At 38.0% G+C, this 21671-nt stretch overlaps 1 protein-coding gene across 1 annotated transcript in view; it reads left to right on the forward strand.

The window, feature by feature from the left end:
- Window positions 1-21671, forward strand: part of SLC24A4 (solute carrier family 24 member 4) — a 90568-nt gene that overhangs the window by 61443 nt on the left and 7454 nt on the right. Inside the window, exons 10-16 of the mRNA XM_088166159.1 lie at window positions 409-494; window positions 5213-5382; window positions 7276-7420; window positions 16657-16823; window positions 18247-18361; window positions 20470-20582; window positions 21176-21241. Of these exons, the coding sequence (XP_088022285.1) occupies window positions 409-494; window positions 5213-5382; window positions 7276-7420; window positions 16657-16823; window positions 18247-18361; window positions 20470-20582; window positions 21176-21241 (862 nt within the window). The remainder of the gene's footprint in view (window positions 1-408; window positions 495-5212; window positions 5383-7275; window positions 7421-16656; window positions 16824-18246; window positions 18362-20469; window positions 20583-21175; window positions 21242-21671) is intronic.

Genomic DNA, 21671 nt, shown 5'->3' on the forward strand with positions numbered 1-21671 from the left:
TACATGCTGTCTTTAGATGGGTATGCAGTCCCAGAAATGCTCAAGAGCCCTCCCACAGGGAACACATATGGAAAGAAACAGGTGAATTGTGAGCTGATGCAGGAGGAAAGAAGCTGCTGCATAGTGAATGTCTGGGCTCTGAAATCCACAGCTCTGGCATTTTGCCTTCACTGAATCTGCTCTAGTGCCTTTCTGCAGTTTATGTCATGAGAGATAGGTGCAGTCCTTGCTTTCCTATCAGCTTGCCACTGAATTGGCAAGTCCTTTCTCTTCACTTCCTATTCATTGTCAGAGAACATGCATTTAGGCTTTACTGCTTGCCTGCACGAGTTGTTCTCAGATGGCTGAAAAACTTGCCAAGAAAATGCAAAAATCCAACCTTTTTAAACCTTTCTTTTGCACTTTCAGGTACAATGTGAGGATGCAAAATTTCTTCACCCTTAAAAGCAAGAATGTTGGAAATGGTGACACAGTCAACAATGAGCTGGAAGATGGTAATAAATGTTATACCTCTAGTTGTGATGACCCATCCATTCCATTACTATGGAAAGGTAAGGCTGAGCAGACAGGACTTGGAAAAAGGGTAGTTCACAGGATATCCTTTTTATTTCTTTAATAAAATTTCTGTAATGCAGATCAAAACAGTGTCACTATTCAGTCATTAGCAGGGTTAACTTGATAATTCAGCACTGAGACTGGCACATTAAAAAAATTATTTTTTTTAATATTCTGAAAACAAACTGCTTTGCACATTGGCAATTTTGCTCTCTTTTTATCTCCTGTTCGGTGATGGGTTACAACATTGTGAAAGAAATAAAATTTTTTACCAGGAAGAAGGCAATTTTCACTTCAAAAATGAGTTTGGAATGAGAAGCTGAGATGTGGATGTTGAAGGAAAGGACATGGGCAGATCAGTGGGCAAGAGAGGGGTTACATGTTGAGTTCAGATTTTCAGAAGACTGGTTTTCACAGGCCTAAATAGTTTGTATGCATCACCACACACATATGTAAAATTGAAAAATGCAGGTTCCTTGCTCTTTGTGTCTTTGTCATAAAGGAAAGGAGATGATACCAAGCTTCTGGTACTGAAAGTAAGCAAAAATACCTGGGTATTTTTTGGCTCGTTTTCAAAGCCTGTTTTTTATCTTTGTCTTATTCCTCTACTCTTCCACTGTGTCTTCTCTCTGTAGAGCAGAATCATTCCACTTTCAGAGCACAAACCATGTAACTTAGTGAGCACTTGGACTGCTCTTAACAAGCGAGATCTCCTCACTTTGCTCATTGCAAACATCTCCCATTCTAGGAGGCTGAGCTCATCAGCAATGTCGGTAGCACTGGGAAGATCCTCATGTAATAACAAATAATGCCAAACAGAAATTTAGAGGAGACTCAGAGAATCCCACTCTTCTCTGCTTTTATTGTTTAGGTTGGGATTTCTTTAAGGTAGAGGTAGGTAGCTACAGGTTAATTCAGTGAAATCATGCTTTTGCTCCAGTCCTAGATGAGGTGTTTAGACAATACTCACTTAAAATTATTTCTCATAGGACATTGTAGCATAATTAAATGATGGTGACTTTGAAATACTTTCATCTCATTTTATAATGAACTTTTGGGAGCATTGGCTCTAATAAAATGAGGTCTGTCACTTTGATGTGGTTTTGTGTCCATGTGAGGTTCTTTAGATGCCTCCTGTATTCAAGTGGAGGCATGGGAAAAGGATAATCCAGTTAAACACCACAGATATTAGTGGATTTTACTTCTGAGGAATTTGCTGGTTTCTGATGTCATCTCCCAGCAGGCTCTCCTCTCTACCCCTTGTGGTAAAGAAATGATAGCACAGAGTGCTTTCCTGTCCACCTATTTCCTTTTCAAGCAGATGTGTACATTATTGGATGCTTGTGAGGGACATGCAGAAAAGAAGGAAGAAAGCTCCGCTAGCAGCTATCTACATCAGATTTCTTTTCTGATTTTCCCTCAAAGATGCACTGATACTGCAGTTTCTGTCAGATTCCTTTTGCCTTCTCCAGCACCCATTACACAAATACATGCTGCATTGGAGGGACAATTGCTCAAAGAGTGAGAGTGTAGTTACTGTCATAGGCAAACACGCCTGGGATGAGAAAGTACAGAAAGAGGAGATTAAGGATTTGGAGTGAGCAGTAGGAGGGGATGATGGCAGTGTTAGCCTAACTGCTTTTTGTGTCAAGATGCTGTCCTAGAAAACTGTCACATGGCTGCCTCTAGCTTCTTCCCTCCTGTTCTCTCAAAATATGCCATGACCCATCAGTGACTCCTCTTAGTTGACACTCTGGCTTCACAGGCTGGGCTGCATTTTCCCCAGCAGCAGCTTTCAGAAAGGAGCACTGCTAACAGCAAGGAGAGAACTGGGGCTGGCCTCTGCCTTGCTTTCAACCACTGGTTAGCAGCTTTTAGGGTCCACCAAAAAACCTCCCGTGGCTTCACCAAGGCGTGGGTTTGACCTTAATCTGATTTTCCACAGGAGAAAGCCTGATTGCTTCCCATAAAGGAACAGTTGCTTTGGGTGAGGAACTTTGTTTCTAGCAAGGATAGTATGTTGCTCAGGGTGCAGGTAAAGGTGTAACACTGTAAAGCTCTTTTATGCTTGTAAGTTTCTTTACTTTCAAGAGCTTCCTGTGGTACAATATAAAACCTTTCATCACTCAAGTTTCAGAAAGAAAAAGAGATTTTCACCATAAGAAAAATTTCATTTCAAGGGTGAGTTCTGCACACGGGTAAAGGCAGAATAGATGTACTTTGTGAATACTGCTCCAATTTTCAAAATACACATGCGTGTTACCCTTGACTTTTATTATGTTGACCCAAATTTCCACCAGGTGGCATGGTGTGACCCCTGCCTGTGTACTGTATACAGAAAGTACTGTGGACAAAAGCAGGTTTCTGGACTGGGTTTCAGAGCTAAAGTCATCGAGAAGTTTTCTGTTCATTTTGACAGGGTTGTAGGTGATGAACCTTGGTGGTGAGCAGTAAGTTTGTTGGAAAGAAAAGCTGTTCTCAGTAGGTTTTTTGGGGTTTTTTTTAAAGAAATTATCAAAAAGGAGAAGTGCAAAAAGTTTTTCTCCTTTTCGTGTTTCTTAAAACAACTTTTGGGTGGTGTCCATACTATATTGGGCTACAGTATGTATTTTTGCAGGCATAGGGAGTCAAGCTGAAAATAATAAGACCAATGTGCTACAGTAAGTCAGAATAGCTGCAGTCACTTATATATATATTTAGCATGAGGTATTCTACTTTAGTGCTGAGTTTTTAGTTATGGTACTTTTATCAAAGCTGAGTGTTTGCTCATGGTCTTCATAGGGCTCTGAGAAACAGTTTCAGAGTAACTTCAGTGCTTCCATGCTTTTCATGTTAGTGTAAGATGAAGCCTTTTTGTTAGTTCTCTGGAGGAACTTATTTGGGAGCAGTTAATCTGATGACACTGTTAATATCTGGCCTTTTTGCCTTATGAGCATTGCTGTCAAACATTTTCTTTAAATAAAGCAAATGTTAAGTTTATGTGATTGAGTCCTATTCTGTGAGGACTGATTCCTAGGAAACCTGTCTGGCTGTATATTCCTTCGCAGAAAAGATGCTACACTCCAAGAGTCACTGGAGTGGATGTGCTCCTTATTTGTGCCCTCAGCCACAGTACTCAGCAGGATTAATTTGGTTTAGATGCTGGGATGGAGGAAGATAATTGCTCCTTTACATTTAGCAAATGTAAAATTACTACTAGTTTTATTCTGTATTAAAGATGTTAAACTGCAAGCAAGACTGCAGAGTGGGTTCTTTGAGAGGGGCACATTTCTTTGTGAACAGAGATGTTATATTTATGACACTTCAGGTGACCCCAGTGTACTCACTGAACCCATTTTAGTGAAACAAGGCAATACACTCAAAATGCTGATGGGTAAAAGTTACAGGTGTTTATTGGTGACTTACAGGCTTGCTGTTTTTTCTTGTTGAATTGTTATGGAAGATGTATTTCTTCAACTGCAAATATGCTAGAAGATACTTGAGATAGCAAAGCCTTTATTGCATGATGTGACTTAGATGCATGCATGGATCCAGTCTTCCTGAAAAACAAAAATATGTCAGCACTGTAAGAATGCAAAGGAGTAACAATATAGGCTTCTGTGTGTTCAGAAGAGGTGCATTTACTTCATTGTTTGAGTTGAATGTTTTCTTAGATTTCCTTTGCTTCCTGACTGGAACCATGCACTAATTATCTTTCACTTCTATCTCCTAAATTCTCCTTCTCTTCCTAATGTAAGTAACAATGCAAAAGGGGAGGGAGAGGGGGAGGCCAAGCTAAGCAAAGCAGAAAACAAGCAGCAAAGAATTTTTTTCTGTACGTATTATTATATATAATAATTAATATTTATTATAGTCACGTATGTATTTCCTGCCCTGCTTTCTAACACCACATGGGTATGTCTCCTGTCTGCTGAGCCTTGCTCTGCTTGCTATGTGTAGTCTGTAGCATTTGTGAGAATATTGGTTTGTTGGTGAGCTCCTGAAGTCCTTGCCTGTATTTGTGTTGATTCCAAATAAAATTTTGTCTCTGTGTTCTTAACATGGTACAACTTTGTTAACTTTGTAGTCTTAAACTTGGTACAGGTTCCTTTATATTAACAAAGGCTTACCTATAGCATAGATTTGTTCTTGGCAATTGTTGTTTTTCATAATTTTAAATCTTTTCACATAAGAGATACTGGTAATATTCCGTGAAGGTAAAGTGGAGATTTCCAGAAGGAGTGAGCACAACATTAGGGCCTTCTGCATGTGCAGCACCTTGATCCAGTGGAATAGCTTTAGAGGTTTCAGGAGTGCTGTCTACACTGCCACAGTGCAAACACTTCAAGAGAAAAGGTACAAAAAATAAGGGACAAAAGATAAGCAAAGAAAGCTGGTACTACAGCAAAACAGCTGGGGAAAAACTGCTCTCAGTAACTTGATATTGGCTTGGTGACTACCTTTGTAGAGTGAAATCCCTTTCCAGCATGTGGTTTAAACAAAGCGGGCATCTGATGAGGAGATTCACTAGGCTGCAGAAATACTAAAATAAAATAACTCATAAATTTGGGTGTTCAGATGAGTAATTCACACACCTGAGCCTGAAAAGACCTGACTGGATGATGGGATGCATGGCACAGTCAATTATACTGCTAACTCTGTCCATTGTGATCATTAGTGAAGGGGATACAACAGTATGGCAAAAACAGTGTTGTGATGGTGGATGAGATAATCTGCTCCAGTCCTCCCAAGTACCGGTTCCCTGAAGCTGGATTGCGGATCATGATTACAAATAAATTCGGGCCACGCACCAGAATGCGGATGGCAAGCCGGCTCATCATTAACGAGGTATGTTCATTAGGAAAACAGGAAATGGGCAGAGGGCTTACCAAAGAGCTGTGCTTATAGTGATCCTGGAATTTAGATACTCCCATGTTCCTATGGTGGGATAGAACTGTGTCTTTGTCAAGCAGTTATATGAGAACGGATTTGAAGATTGATTCCCAACTGGTGATGCTGCCAGTTTTAATGGGAGGGCAGTCAAAAAGGAGGGACTACCTTATCTTCCTCACAGAAGATATTTCTCTGTGTGTGTGCATATGTGCACATCTAGGTTTTATTTCTAGCAGAAGAATTGGTTTTGATTATTACAAAAGTGGTCGGGTTAAAAAAGATAATGGACAAGGCAACCAAAATTCTTAAAAACTACTCTTATATTATTAACCCTTCAGGATCCCTTCAGAGATTTGCCTACCTCTTTAGAATATTCACTGTAGTTCTCAAATCAAAATAAAAATGCACCAAAATATTTTCATGAGGGGAATTTGCCCTGAACATTGCCCATGCGTTGTCACAACTGTATATTGCTTGTTCATACCCTGCAGCTGAAGTGACAGGACATGGCAAATGAAACTGTTCTGAACTTCCTGAAGTACTAGGGGTGAGATCTTTGGCCTACCAAGCTTGTGTTTTATGAAGGCAGGATTTTATAGTTTGCTCCCACAGTATCAAATATGAGAGGTATTTACTCTGGCAAGTAAATAGATTTCAACATCAACATATGTTTAGCTGGCCTTATGAACACCACAATAAAAGAAAGTACCATTAATGTATTTGTAACAAAAATCCAGTTTGACAGTAAAATAGAGAAAGGTGTTGTGGTCAGGAGTCGATCAGTTGACACTATGATCAATGAATTGGACTAGAGAAAAGGACTAGAGAAAAATTCATAATAGCTATGTAGGTAGAAAGCTGACACTTGGCCCTTTTAACATCTGCAAAAAACATTCTCTAAATTTGAGCATTTTGAATGTATGGTCTTATGTATTCTCACTTACATATTCACAAGTTTTGCAAAGTATTCAGATGGGATTTTTTCTCTGTTTTTCACTATAGTATGTTGATACTGCTTTCAGAAATTTTTTTGCATGTTGTGCAGTTACTTTATTTTTCAAGGCATTTCAGAGCACTTTTTAGGAGTTTGCTAATTTGTCAGGAAAAGAGAACACTTACCAACCTTGCATTACCTCATCTAATGAAATAAAAGTTTTGGGTTTTTTCAAATGAAAGAACTTACTGTTGTATCTGACATTCTCCAGTGCATGAGTGGGTATATATACTATATATATACTGATGTTTAAAACTATCCCTGTAATTGTTGTTCTGTGTATTGGAACTGCAGCAGTTCTTGTACGTGTCTGTAAGGCCAATTATGAGTTTCATATGGTCAGACAAGGGTAGCAGGGATTAGTCTTGCTTTTGAAGTTAAAATAGGAAGCTGAAATTTACCTCAATGAATGGAGTTGAGAAGGAGGGAGAAGAGTTGGATCTGAGAAGGAGAGCTCCTGGATAATGAGTCATTCATAAGCCAACTCTAATTGTGCAGAGATGTCTTGAGTGTTACCATTTAACTGTGGTGCTATGGCTGCTTTAAGTGGGAACTGTTGAGTGAGAAGTGCTTTAGAATAACTACATTGGTTAAAACGTGATGTGGAACAACATATTACAACATTCTCCATCATGGCTTGAACAACTCCTGCCAGTAATTTTGGAGTGGATGGTTAACCTGGTGAAGCCTGATGAAGACAGGTAGGCTGCTGACAGATTGGTTGTTGACTGAAAGGAAAGCTTTGAGGAAAAACTTCATGGCTCATGTGACTGGGGCTGGACAGAGAGGAAAACTCAGATTTCACAAAATAAATACTTTGTGAACTATGTCAGTTTTGTGTTTTGACACTGCAGCGACAGAGGTTAATCCAATCTGCCAATGGCTCAAGCAAAGCACTTCAGAACAGGAGACAAGAGAATATCGAAAATGGAAACATCCCTGTGGGGAACCAAGAGGAGGAAAATGAACAGGACAGTCTAACTCCATTTTCAGTGCCAGGTAAGGCTGACTTTCTAGATGTTTATAGTACTGAAAAAGAAGAAAATTTAAATTTCTTACAACCCAAACACTGAGTTGTAACAAAGACAAGGTATATGGGGAGAGAGGAGGAAGGGGATTGCTTTGACTGTCTGAAGGATGGATTTGCTGACAATAAAACTGGCCTAGAGGCTGGGTGGCTAAAAGCAGATCTTAGGAAAGTGTTTTCTAGTCATCTTGGACAGCCATGGTAGAAATGCTGATTTGCCAGAGATGAAGGGAAAGTAGGAAAGGGAAGTTTATATTGAAACATGTCAGAATGACCTGATGAGCACTGCACTACAAGTAATTTTGAAGTCAACAGCTGATAATGACTTGCTGGAAATGGCTAGGCCAGTGGCACCTTGGTGTATAAATATATAATAAATTGCTTTAGTGACTGTAGCAGGAGAGGGTTCTTGGATGAAACATAAAAAATATTTAGGCAGAGAAAGTGTTTAAAATTGTTAGAATAGCTGTGTGCAATAGTATTCACCTTTTGAATTTTTTTGGTGTAAAGGGCTATGTATAACCAACCTCTTGTGCTGGTGCCCTTGGAACATTGCAGGTTGACTCTTGCCCAAATGCTTTGGAGATGAGACAACAGAGATCAGATTGGCCCTCACAGACATGTAGTCTCTCACATAATTACTGTTTAACTTAAGTATTGCTTGGCATGGATAAACACCAGTCAAAAAGAAAGATTTTCCATGTTATATCAAATTTCTTAGCCATCCCATTGCTTCGGTTGGTATCATTGTATAAGAGATGTTTGTGATGGAACAAGCATTGAAGCATACTATGTGAAGACTAGATGATACTGTATGTTTCTGTGCTACTGTGCTCCCACAGGAGCTTCTCACAGTCAGCAGGTATGGATTGGAATGAGACATGGAGGCAAACTAATTCACTGAAGATAGACCCATTTGATGGATATCTGCTCATTCATGAGACAGTGAAAAAATATTGTATGGTGAACTAACAAGATCCAAGTCAGTAATGTGCTTGTGCACATGAGCACATCAACGATAAGAGTAGTAATAATAGTAATAAAAAAACAGAAACCAATAAACAACTTCTAAAAAGTTCCTTTTTAAAAAGGAAAAATGTCTCCCCAAATCATCTAAACATCATTGAATCCTAGAATCATTAAGGTTGGAAAAAACCTCTGAGAATGAGTGCAGCTGTTAACCCAACGCTGCCATGTCCAGTGTTAAACCACATTACTGAGCACCACATCTGTGCTGACAGTGATTCCACTGCTCCCATGAGCACTCTGCTCCAAACATTCACCACCCTTGCATATGTGGCAAAGAAGACTTTTAAACTGAGATGGTTTTTAACAAGTTTTTGGATACAAGTTTTGATTAAGGTAGTGCAATCATGCATTTTTTTCTTATGTTCCAGGCAGCTTTTTTATGAATAAAACATAGGTAAATTTCAAATTAAAGCTTCCTAAATGTATGACATTCACAATAGACAAAATGCTTTGAACTAAAGAGGCGGTTATTAGTTGTAACATTGGTCTTCTTTAAATGCATTTTTTCTAAATTTTTGAGGGAATCTTTAAAGATAAAGTGAGGTTTAACAGGCCAGAGTGGAATCACCGGTTATTCAATTCATACTGAATGGAGCAAAAGTTCAACATGAGCTCAAGAGAGTTGTGTAAAAGTAAGTGATTGCATAAAATTCTTATCATTATCTTCAGGTATTGTCACTCTGTTGCTTGGAGTTGATTATCCCTTGGTTGGATTTTCATTTCTCAACTCCTATATTCTGACCAAGCATTCTTTCATTAAGCTTTCAAAAGCACTACTTTAAAAAGTTTGGTGAAAATGTGAGGACCCAGCATCATACTTTGTTGTTGTTTAAGTCCTGTGGCACAATCAGTAGCCTAAAAAAATCCTGACATTTAAAATTGGCTTCAGGGCAAGGGTAGCTTGCAGACAGTTTCTAAGAATCCCCTGTGGTTTTCTTTGATATATTTTCAGTTCAGGAATAAGGCACGTACATTTTCTAAAGATCAGAAGTTCATGTATTTTTTCAGTACTACAGAGTGTTCTATGAAGAATAGACTTTCAGTTTTCAATACGACTTTCCAATTCAACTGGTTATGATGACCTAGGTAAAAAATCCACTCTTGTGTTTTAGGAGCTGCAACTGCAATGGCTGTGAGTTGGCCCAACCCCCTTTTTGTGCAGTTTTGTAGTCACATTTTTTAGCCTAATTTGGGATTTGACTTTCTTACTTCAAATTGCATGTTCTAGATACTTTTGCAAGAACAAGTCTGGGTTTTTTCTGAAACCGAAGTAAATGTAAGTGAAGTATAAAGTTTCATCTCTGAATGATTCACAGTTATTATTTGTTGTGTCAAAATGCATCTTTTGCATTTTGTTCCTTTTTTATCCTCTGTCAATAGGAGTGCTCAGCACAAAGTGGAGGGCTTTAGCAAGCAGAAATAGAGAATGTAGTTGTTACATGAAAACAGTCTCAAACTGTTTCAGCATATATCCCCTTTGTCAAACATCCAGAGAGATTCACTCCCGGGTGTGGCTCCCATCCTGAGAAAGGAGACAACATACAGTTTTTATGGAAACTGCATATGATATCATTCAAACAGCCTTTGACTTTGGCTTCTGTGTGGGAAAAATCACATTCTCTTTAAAAGAGGGATTTGTTTCTTGATCTAACCTTTAGATTATTATGATTATCTCCCAAGAGAAAGGCTCATTTGAAGTTTTACTATTTGATTACTCTGCAGTTGTTTGAAGACAGGTCTTAAACTTAAAAAAACACCCCACAGATCAAATTAAAATAGAACAAAACTGGGCAGGCATATGTTGACAACTAAATGATGTTAAAGCCCTTTCATAGGTCAGTGGTCTTTTAGAGCCCAGACTCAGAAAAGCACTTCTGTGCAGCTCTTAATGGATGCTTAAATCCCTTCCATTGTCACATGTTCAGCACCCTTTAAAATACTCTGTGATCTCAGCTCCTGATCATTTCACAGGAATGAAGAACTACTTCTCTTACAGAATTGGAGCATGGATGCTTTATGTAAATCACGATGGTGTTAGCTAAAACAGGAATAATAATTCCTAGAGCTAAAATGAGATAGCAATAAAGGAGATTAGCAGTCCTATCAATTTTTGTTTGGATCCAAAATACAAAGATAAGGTCTAGGATAGAATTAAAAAAAAATTAACAGTATCTACTAAAAACATTTAAAATGTTTGTACTTGGTCAAAACAAATGTTTATCTTAATATTCTGACTCCATCCATGATTTTATGAAGCCTGGGGAAGAATGAGACAGGACAAGTTATTGTTCAGTTGTTTTCACCTCAAGGAACTTCCTGGACTGGATGTAAAATTTTGATCTAAAATTCCTTAGTGTGTTTCAGCTTCATTAACCTAATATTAATGTCTAATTGTCATGGAATCTTTGCAAGCTTTTAACACCCACAGCATCTTTTGGGAAGGAGCTTCATGATTTTGTAAAGAACCTTTTACTTACTTTGAACCTGGCTCCTATTTGCTTCACTTAATGTCTTGCTTTATTGGAAACACGGTGGACAAGGCAAACCCAGGGTCCTTCAGGATGCTGTAGCTCCTTGTTAGACAGCAAGGGTAAAACATGCAAAATAAACCAGGGCAAAATCCAGCCAAGTCGAACAAGATATGGGGAGCATTTCTGTTCAGTTACATATTATTTTTGTTGAATGTTGTCTTGTGTAAACCTGTTGTAACTCTGTGAGTAAAGCTCATTTCTGTGTAAGGAGCAAATTCTTTTTTGTAGACCAGTTTTTGCTGTACCAAAAATGTGTATTTAAGGGAAAATTATTGGCATAAATCCAAATATTTGAAGTGTGGTAAAGGCACAGGCTGAAAATAGAAATCTGAGTTGTTTTGGACAGATTTCATGGTCTGGAATTTGGAACTCGTATTCTGGTAAATGAAACTTCTCAGAAGAGTATCAGTAGGTTGAAAAACAGTCTGTTTTGGATGAGGATGAGAAGTAAAACCTTGGTATTTTCCAAAGGGAAAAAAGAAAGCTTCCAAAGGTCTGTTGCAAGAGAACTGCAATAAAAATATTTTAATATGTCTGCTGCCCACTTGGAAGAATGATTAAGTCTGAGCCTCTTTGGATACTGTTTCACACACTACATAGCCTTTTTTTAGTGTGCTTATATACAGAGAATCTCTTTTCTCACATTTTATGGGGTAATTTGCAGAGATGAAGTCAATAAGAATTTCCCAAGTAGGTAGAGTGTCAGCTGCTGTGTTAATTTTCCTAATGAAAAATTGAAAACCATTTTCTAAAAATTTTTTTATTATTTTGCAACAGACATTGTTTTGTGGAAAATCATTCTGATGGACAATTCACAATAGACCTAGTTTGCTGTATGTGTTTCAGTTGGTTCTATATTGAGTACCATACTTGGGAGAAAAAATGGTATTTCTGTTTTGGATACTGCATGTGACTAGAAATTAAGTTTTCAGATTGGAAAACTTCAATATAAATAAATTAGACAATCAGTCTGAACTCTGAACAGCATTTTCTAACAGGAGTTTACTTGCTCTGTGGGTTATTACAAAGCTCCTAGTGTAGAGACATATTGTTACTTTTACACATTTTTGGGTTGAGAATTGAATTGACATTGATAATAATATGTGGGTGTTAATTCATCTTTGAAAATACAAAGCTTAATTAAAACCAAGGGGACAGGTGTTTGGAAAGTCATTTTTAATTGGAGAAAAAACAAGCTGGGTTTTTTTGCTTGGGTTTTGTCCTTCCCAAATGAAAAATGATAAATTTTAAAAGATAAAAAAGAAATTAAAAATTATGAAGTGAAACATGAAAAAAGTTTGCAGCAATAATCTTTTTAGGTGAGCCTGGATGTGCCTCATTTTTAGTCTAAATTTACCATCACCAAAAAACCCTGGAAAAATAGCAATCCATAGTAAACTTCAAGAAGCCTTTCTCAATTCAATTAGAGAATACCTTTCCCAGTTTTCAAGTTACCTTGAGATTTATTTGAATTCACAAACATACAGTTATGAAGGTCCTGTGTGCCAATTAGATTTATGCCTTTCAGGGATGTTACAATTTTTTTAGATCAGTCAGCTAGTTGCTGCTTTGTGCAAGGAGATGCTTCTTTCACTTGGGAAGGTTTAGGCATTTCTGAGGTAACTAATGTATGGAGCTGAGATCTGTGCTTGGCTGACATGCTTTTAAAGGGAAAACTGAGTGGGAAAGCTATCAAATTTAACTAGCTACAATAACTTAGATGTTATTCCTGATGGTGTCGTTAGACTCCACTCCATTTAAACTGGAAAAAGTGTTTTCTCTGCAGCTTATTTACTAGGATATGGGGGCTGTCTGCACTATATGCCTCTGGAAGTTCTGTTTCAGTCTAGCTCTAGCTTGGTCCCATGGACAAAATGCCCATTATTACCTGGAGCACTTACTATTTTGTGCCTCTGGTTCAGCTTTATACTAAGGGAATGTTGCTGTGTGATACAAGGCTGCTCCATGTTGCAGACTAAAACAGAGCAAATTGAAAACCAGAAAACACTAAGTGGGGTCAATCAGTACATTTACTTCGAGAGTACACTTCTCATCTAAAGGTGAACACAAATGTCATTTCACACTTTAAAATGAGCTCCTCTCCACTCTGTGAGTGTTGCAAATAGGATTATTTTTTCTGTTGTTTCTTCTCAGTGCTGTGATCTGTGTTGCTGTCTTTGTTCACCAGAACACTATCTGAATGTGAAAATAATTAAGCATAACATCTGGAACGATGACTAGCCCAGGAATGTATTGAAAATTAGCAGAAGTCTTTGTTGTAGGGCTGCTACTTCATTTTCAGAAACTTTGTAATGATACCTCTCTGAAATACTTGGCATGCTTGGCTTCCAAATATCTGTGGAAACAGAAAAAATAGATGTACGAAGTAGTGAAAACAACTCCTTGCAAAAAAACCCTCATCTTCTTTTACAGCAGAGTGATGTGAACAGAGTGTAGACCAGTGTTGCTTTCTGTAATAAAGTATGATTCTTTCATTATTGTGAGGGGGTGCAAAATACACCTTTTCTCAGTTGAGGGGGTTGCTGCAGGAGCCTTGAAACCCAGGGCTCACAGGAGTGGGTGGTACCACTGTTAAAACAACTGCCCTGGGGTCTTGTAATGGGACAGAACAGCTGTGTATAGAATAATGGCCTAAATGGGAAGGATAATTTTCTTCCTTGCAGATGTACTAGGGAGCTACTCAACAGTTGTAAAACAATTTGTCATGAGCTATAAGCATACTTCGCTTTAACAACTTAATGATAAAGTTTTTTAAATTATTATTTTAGAGTGGGTGGTCAAAACCAAAAGAATAGAACAGCAAAAGAAGTACTTTCAAAAGAGCTAAAAAAAATTGTTTTGCATCTTTTAGCTGTGTATTGATTATGCATTCATAATGCAAATGAATAAAGTCATCAGTTTCCTGAGGAAATAAAGTCTCACTTCACTGAGGTTCCTGCTTAATGTACTTAAGGTCTTAAAAAAACTGCCAAGTTACAGCATAAGAGTAGACTTCTTTAGTCCTGTGTGCCACACACATTCCATGACCCAGAATAGCAGGAGCTGAATAAAAAGGCCTGAGGTAGAACTAAGGACAGATAAAAGCTAGAAAACCAAAACACAGAAGAGAAGCCAGTGTAGACTGTGTCAAATAAGTTGTTTTGGCCATGGTACTTCTGCACTGTTCCAGGCTAACTGCAAACGGGCACTTGGCTTCCCTTGTTCACCTGGCAAAGTCCAGAATTACACACTGCTCTTCCCCAAAGTCTCGAGCCTAGTTGTCAGTATTGAGTGCAGATGTCACTCCCACAAACCATCCAGCTAAGCAGTTTCGACTCAAGATGTTGTGTGGGTTAAACATCACCCCTAATCGAGCCAGGAATTTTAATCTGACACACATCCATTCAAACTCAGCAAAGATAATGGAAAGGCAAGTCCTCTTCCACTAGTTCTTAGGTTTTCCTGGAAATGACCAAGCATAGCTGTGCCAGTGGTAAGGCACTATGTGTTCTCAGTTAAGCATTTGTTTGAGTAATTCAGGATACTAAAGAGGATGCCAGACGAGTTGCATATTCCCCAGCAGAGACTATTTTCTCTTAAGGCAATTCTGGTTTTTTTTACTTATGTTACTGAAAAGACAAATGAGACTGCCTATGTGTAGCAGCACCAAAGTCAGTTAGATTACACCCACGCTGATCAGAATTGGATCCGTAATTTTTTCAATCAGTCATCCACTGACCCTGCATTTGGAATTGTGTGCTGAGGATGTTACTGACCTAGGCCATGCTGACTTGGACTATGAACCAAGCTTAGCAGCTTGAGTACACAGAGTACAAATTAACTATCTAGGAGTGTTAAAGTAATCCAAACTGTAACAAATTAAGCAGCAGGCGGTATAAATTACCATAGGATATTTTGTAGAATATTTGCAGCCTTGTTAACAATTAAAGAGAGAAGTGAGCCAAGAAGTGTCATTTCCTGCGCAGAACAGGTAAAAGATAACTGTTTTAAAAAACATCTGTGCAGAAGCATATGTAAGCAGAGAGAAAAAGGTCTTTCCTGTTAAATCTGTAATACAGCCTCAGTGACATGCAAACGTCTAGAATTAGAAATGCCCCTGGAACACTTCAGTAGTTTTATGCGTTAGAAGTTCCACAGTCGCAAGCTATAAGTGAGAATAAAGAGCAAGGCTTAGTCTAAGGTTTCCTGGTGAGTTGATATAATCTCAAAATTCACAAGGAAATCTTAAGTTAGAATGCTGTTTCATAACTCAAGCAAGAAAATTTAGCTCTAGAATATATACAAAAGTAAATGAATAAAGACTTACATTTGGACTCCACGAGTTAAATTAGACTTAATTAGCAAGTAGCCTCATAAATGATAAAAGTATTAACAGTTTTTAAGTGTAAAATACTAAATTTTATTGCATCCTGGCGCACATTGGTCCAGAGGACTGAGTTCAATCCAATTAAAATCGCTAACAAAAATTCCTGTCAAGTACATCATAAATCCCAAAGTCTTTGCTGAAAGAAAATGATTGGTGAAATTGATAGGAGCTGGTTAGTAACTGTTCTTTATAATGTAGCTAAACAACTTCACTGGAAGATGTACCTGATAATTTCCTTCAATGTGATCAATGATTTTATTCAAAACAGCATATTTTAGTAGATCTCAAGCATAGCATTATCAGTTAATGATGGGAACCCCTACTTAATTCTAGCATAATTCTAACACAGTGTAATGAAAACCCAAGTCAAAATTACCACAACATTGGTTGTGAAATTCTCACTTAACCTCATAGGCAAATTTGTCATCCTACTTGAAGGATGTTTTATGAACTGTATAAATAGTATCCCATTTACTTATGGCCCAGTTATAAAATTCTGGTTTATGCATTGAGATTATATTTGTAATACTGTCGATTTTAAACAAATGACAATGTGTTTACCAGTCTTCAGCAATGACAGTTCTCTGGTATTTCTCACCAGTTGATTTTGGAGAGCTATACAAGGGAAGTCACTACCTTGTTTCCTTTTCCAGAAGTTTTCTTTTATCATCTCAAGGTGGTGTTGTATGCAGATGGAGAGACCTAACAAATCTAGATCTTCTGAGTATCAGTTTATTTGAACTTCTGCCCGAATTAGAACAATGAGGCACGTGGAGAAAAAGTGCCATGTTCATAGGTTGGGTCTTGCACTTCTGTTTTCTGTTGCTGCACAGAATGTACAAGCTCTTTTCACCACTTGGATTTCGAGATTTCTATCAAAGTGAGAAGGTGGGGTTTTTTGGTTGGTTGGTTTTGTTGTTGGGTTTTTTTGTTTAATTCTGGATTAGTAGTAATACATTTCAAAGAACAACAAACTTGACTTAATTTTGGTTTTAGTATCAGCCGTGATTTTAAATCATTGTACTTCTTCCATGGATTTTCATAGATCTTGGCAGACTTAACTACAAGAAGATTCTGGATGACCATGCAGAACTTGACTGAAAGTAGCAAGGCCAAGTGTAGTGGGAAGGTACCCTGGAAAATGAGCTGACATGCACAATTGTAAACATCCTTCTGGGATCATCTGCTCTCCTTAAAGAGGTGTAACTGAGCCTGGGATAGTGATGGGAAAGCTAAACTGTTTTCTTGCTTTGTCCTGCAGATGGAAAAATGAACAAAATTAAATGGCTTTTGACATGGCCATTGATATTCCTGCTGTTTACCACAATTCCAAACTGCAGCAAACCACGCTGGGAGAAGTGCTTTATGCTGACATTCATCCTCTCCACTCTCTGGATTGCCTTGTTCTCCTACTTCATGGTGTGGATGGTAAGTGCATGTAACAGGACTTCAAAAGTGAAACGTGCATCTCAATGTGTGTAAAAATCTTCTGTGCATTTGTTGAAGAACGACTTGTAATTGTAGTGCAGTCTCTTCAGCTCGTACAATGATTATTATGATTTTAGCTTTTTGCTGCCTTTTTTCTGCAGAAATAATTGGGCCTTTACTGTGTAGGGCACAATAGGAAGGTAGTGGAGAACACTCGACTTTCCTCAAATGCCTGTCAGGCATTTGAAAACTGCTTTATGTTTTCCTCTCATGAAAGACTGTATTTTCTATATACTTTTTGCAACTTTCTATGTAATTTTGGCATTGTAAAACAATCCTTAATGTAGACTGCGTCTAAGAAATTGATTTTCCAGCCAAAGCCACACATTTGTATCATATTAAATGTCCTTTGGAAGGTCATACTCTGTGCCTTGGTTCCATATATAGATATTCCTTTCACAAACGAGAGAGGTGCTCATTAAGGCTGCAGCCCATAATACTTCAAGGGACGTCTGGACCATAATACCTTGTTACCAATCTCAGCAAGAGAACCATGCCAGCTTTTATTCCTGTATCTCTGCTTGCCCCTGAAGACGAGGTTTGTCAGTGACTTCCTAAAATACACCTTTTCTTTAGTGAAGGGTCCAATTTTCCTCATGTGAGACACTGGCAAACTGTTTCAAGAAAACATTACATAGCCCAGAAGACTTCCATCCTAAGAAGTCTCAGCAGGGAAACAGCAGTCTGTCCCTGGTTCAGTCTTCCCACTCTCACAAGCCTGTTTCCTTTTCAGCTGCCTTTTCTTGATGTTTTTTTAACCCTCTTTGGATGTTCCAGAAAAATTCAGTTCCCTGTCCTTTCTAAGAGCTCTACTGAAATCTTCAGTGATTCCCTAAGCTCTTTTCAAGCTGCATCTGGAATATCAGGGACAGTATAACCAGGCATGCTCACTTTGGGATTATATGAGAAGTCATGCAAGAACCTAGGTCCTTATTCTTGTGTTAGGTTAAATAAGTTATTTATATCTCTGCCACTATATTACAGTATTATATTGGTTGCAGTCCTTTTGAGAATAGAACCAGTGAGAATCCTCCCATTTGTGGATACCAAAAAAACCTCAAACCCACAGATTGGATTGTATTTCCTCAAAACAGCAGTATGTCATGTTAGAAGTACAGGAAATTGAGATTTTGTTTATCCATGGAATGTTGAATAATTAGGCCCAAAGTAATTTTCCTTTGCACAGGATTGGTTTTAGGCTGGTAATTCCACAAGTATTTAATCTGTAGAAATGGATAAATATTCTGAGTCTATTCCTGTTAGAGTCCACACCAGAAATCAAAGTTAAAAGTATGCCACAACTGTATTGGAATGAGGACACTTTCCAAATAGGATAAGTTAATCTACCTTCCTCCTTGTTCAGGTGACTGTGATTGGATACACCCTTGGGATACCAGATGTGATCATGGGCATTACTTTCCTGGCTGCAGGAACAAGTGTCCCAGACTGCATGGCCAGCTTAATAGTAGCAAGACAAGGTACTGTGTCTGCTGAAGTGCAACTGCAATCTTACATATGTGCTCTGTGATTTGCTTCCTCCATACATACAAATTGCCAATGCAAGTTTATAATTTTATTTTAATTTTTTTACTGTTTCAGCACCTCATTAAAAGCCAAAACAGTTTGCTAATTATTGTGAACCAAAAAATTATCTTTTGCTTATTGGGATGGGGCAGTCTAGCATTCTAGGAGGTAACTCAACCTCAGATGTCCCATGCATGGTATGTATCAGTTAGGGTAAAAAGACAAAAGTCATAGACAAAAACTAGAATATCAGCTATCAAAAATTACATTGAAGAATATGTACTGATATATACAACACTTTTCTGTGTAAAACCTTTACTGATTTCTACAAGCCCTCTCAAATCCAAGTGGTTTGAGAGGCAGAAGTGTTGTTGCTCCAAGCAGAGTTCTCATCCAAATGCAGACCTTTCCCCCTGGAACATACGAATAGCTGCATTGGAAAGAGTTTGGGATTACTGACATCTGCATCTTCCTCAGCTGTCCATTTGAAATTGTCGAAGGCCTTCTCATTTATCTTTAAATTTTGTTTAAGTTTCTTTATGTTTCTTTTTTTTTAATTTGTAAAACGCTGGTAGTAACATCCCTTCCTGTTGTTGAAAAACATTAGACCTGACAGTGTGATCCTCTGAACAGCAGGCGAATAAGAAAAAGACCTAATTTTATTCTTTTCCACTATTTCAATTCCCATAGCCTTTTTTTATCAGATAATGACATCTCCAGCATACTTCATTTGGCAAACAACAAGGGCTTTACAGTGATAAATTAAGTACTCAAAAAGCCCCACCTTTGTAATTTGAGATAGGAGTAGTGCTGTGAAATGTTGCTTGCTTGAAAAGTATTATATATTTAAAGTATATAATTTTCCATGTTGCATTATTTGTTGTGTGCAGAATATTCTCACAAAAACAGTACAACAAAGTCTTCAGAATTATTATGGAACCACCTTCCTACTAAATTAATTTTGCATGTGTATTAATTTAAGTGAACGAGTTTTTTCAAGAACAAGGAAAATGTTGCATTTTTAGATTAACAGACTGCTTCTTTAGATTAGTTCTTCTGTTGTGCTAGACAAAAATACTGCAAAGATTGTTTGCTCTGAAAGTTAAGGTAAGCACTAGATTGTTAAAAAGGGACCCAATGCCCCTAAAGAAAGTACAGGGACTTTGCACTGCTTGAATTCAAGAGAGTTGTTCACTGACAGAAAGCAGACAGGTAGAGATGGACACTACCATAACTTGGATCCAAAGCATTACCTTTCAGAAGCTTCCTGCTAGAGGATCATGTATTTATGCTATGGTAGTGTCTGTCTCCACTCTGTTTACTCTGAAACTATTTTTGGGACATGTCCCATTTATGTCAGAGTTCTTCTTCCTTTCCAGTTCCTTCCTTTCCAGTATTCACTTGGTGTAAGTGATTCAATAGTTAGGCCAGTTAAGTCTAAGGGAAGTTAGCAGGGACGCAGAAAAATTTTGCCTTCCTCATATCCACTGAAACTGGTGCAGAATGAAATGGCAGCCAAAGGTAAGCATTAGAAGTAGATTTTGAGTAATACCCAGGTACTTGACCACCATTTACCTTTCTATTCCTTTCCTGTAGTATTTTACTGCTCTTGAAGTGAAATTATTACTGATTAAACCCTACAGAAGTGCATAATATCTTTCACTATCATCTGGTTGGTTATTTTCAGGATCTCTTTTCATTCATGAGATAAGGATCACATATCCACATACTAAATCCACTACATAATATTCAGGTTCCCTGTGGCTGCAGACTGCCTAGAAGAAGGCTTTGACATAACCCTCAGGTGCTGCTTGGACACCACGTACCCTGTAAGGGCTTTGCAACACACAAAGAAGATGTAGCTGGAGTGAGCAACTTTTGCACTTTTTTTCAGAAGTCAGCCAGTGTTGTGGAAATTGTCTCCCTACCTCAGATACTCTGGCCAGTTCAAGTGGGATTGGGTCAATGCAGATCATTCCCCTTTAGTTTACTCCAGTACACAGAGTAATGGCCATATACTTTGATTTTATTGGAGTTGTTTTTTGTTTTTTTTTCTCTGCAGGCCTTGGTGACATGGCAGTATCCAATACAGTAGGGAGCAATGTCTTTGACATTCTAGTGGGACTTGGTGTTCCTTGGGGTTTGCAGACCATGGCGATTGATTATGGATCAACTGTATGTATACTTGGCAAATCTTTAATTTGCTCTTTTATTCTATTTTTTTTTAATCCTAAAAAGAAAGCATTCAAATAGAATAAACTTAAAACCAACCTGTTGATCATGTTATTAGTTGCTAAATAAGTGTTATTTCTTTGCCAAGGAACCTAGTTAAGGAAGCAATTTTTCTTCCACAAGCTGCAGTTAATTTCCAGTTTGTCAGCTGGAGTACATTACACTGTGTAGCAGAAAACTGTTGCCATGGATGGTTCATGGTTCTACCATTTTCTTGCTACACAACTTCCAGTAAACCTGTCTCCATGTGCCTTAGCATTTTTGTCACTAAGATCAGAATAACAGCATGAGGATTTTTAACATAAAATCCGTTATAAATGCTGACTTCTTTTTTATGGAGATAGGATCACTCTACATTTGGTTTGATTCCTTAATCTTCCTGTTCTTCATTAGGATACATCGGTTACAAATTTCCATAGTTTAAAATAAGGCACTATTCAAAGCAGAAGGTAGACTTTAAATCAGTAAATTGATTTTTGATCTCCAAAGCCCAATTATATGGTCAGCATTTTAAAAGTCTTTTCTGATTTCCACAGGTTAAAATAAACAGCAAAGGATTGGTTTATTCAGTTGCACTTTTGCTAGGATCAGTGGCACTTACTGTAAGTATTAGAGCATCTACAAGTGTTTCAGTTTGACAGTACTTGTTAGGTATTTACATGTTACAGAAGGATAAAATACAAATGTTTAGCATTGATTCTTGTAAAGTTTCATTCTTCTAGCAATACCGTGAGTTGAATACCCTTGCCCTCAGTGAGGACTGAAATCTGGCATCCAGTGCAAGAGATGCTGGATATGTGTAGGTCCCATGGATTTCAGTGGCAGTGTTAAATTGTTAGTACTAGAATAGTACTGCTGTGGTCCTGTGTCCATACCCCTGGCCTTGTCTCTGCTGAGACAAGACCTAGTGTCCTTCATCATCCTTTGCCCTTACCTCTGATTTCCAAAATCTGCCAAAATCAAGTGCTATAGCCTAAACCCTTAATGAAGACTAGTCTGTGAGGACTGTGAACCTCAAGACCTGGAACAGAC

Source organism: Sturnus vulgaris, chromosome 6 (assembly GCF_052056855.1).
Source record: "Sturnus vulgaris isolate bStuVul1 chromosome 6, bStuVul1.hap1, whole genome shotgun sequence".
NCBI classification, from domain to species: Eukaryota; Metazoa; Chordata; class Aves; order Passeriformes; family Sturnidae; genus Sturnus; species Sturnus vulgaris.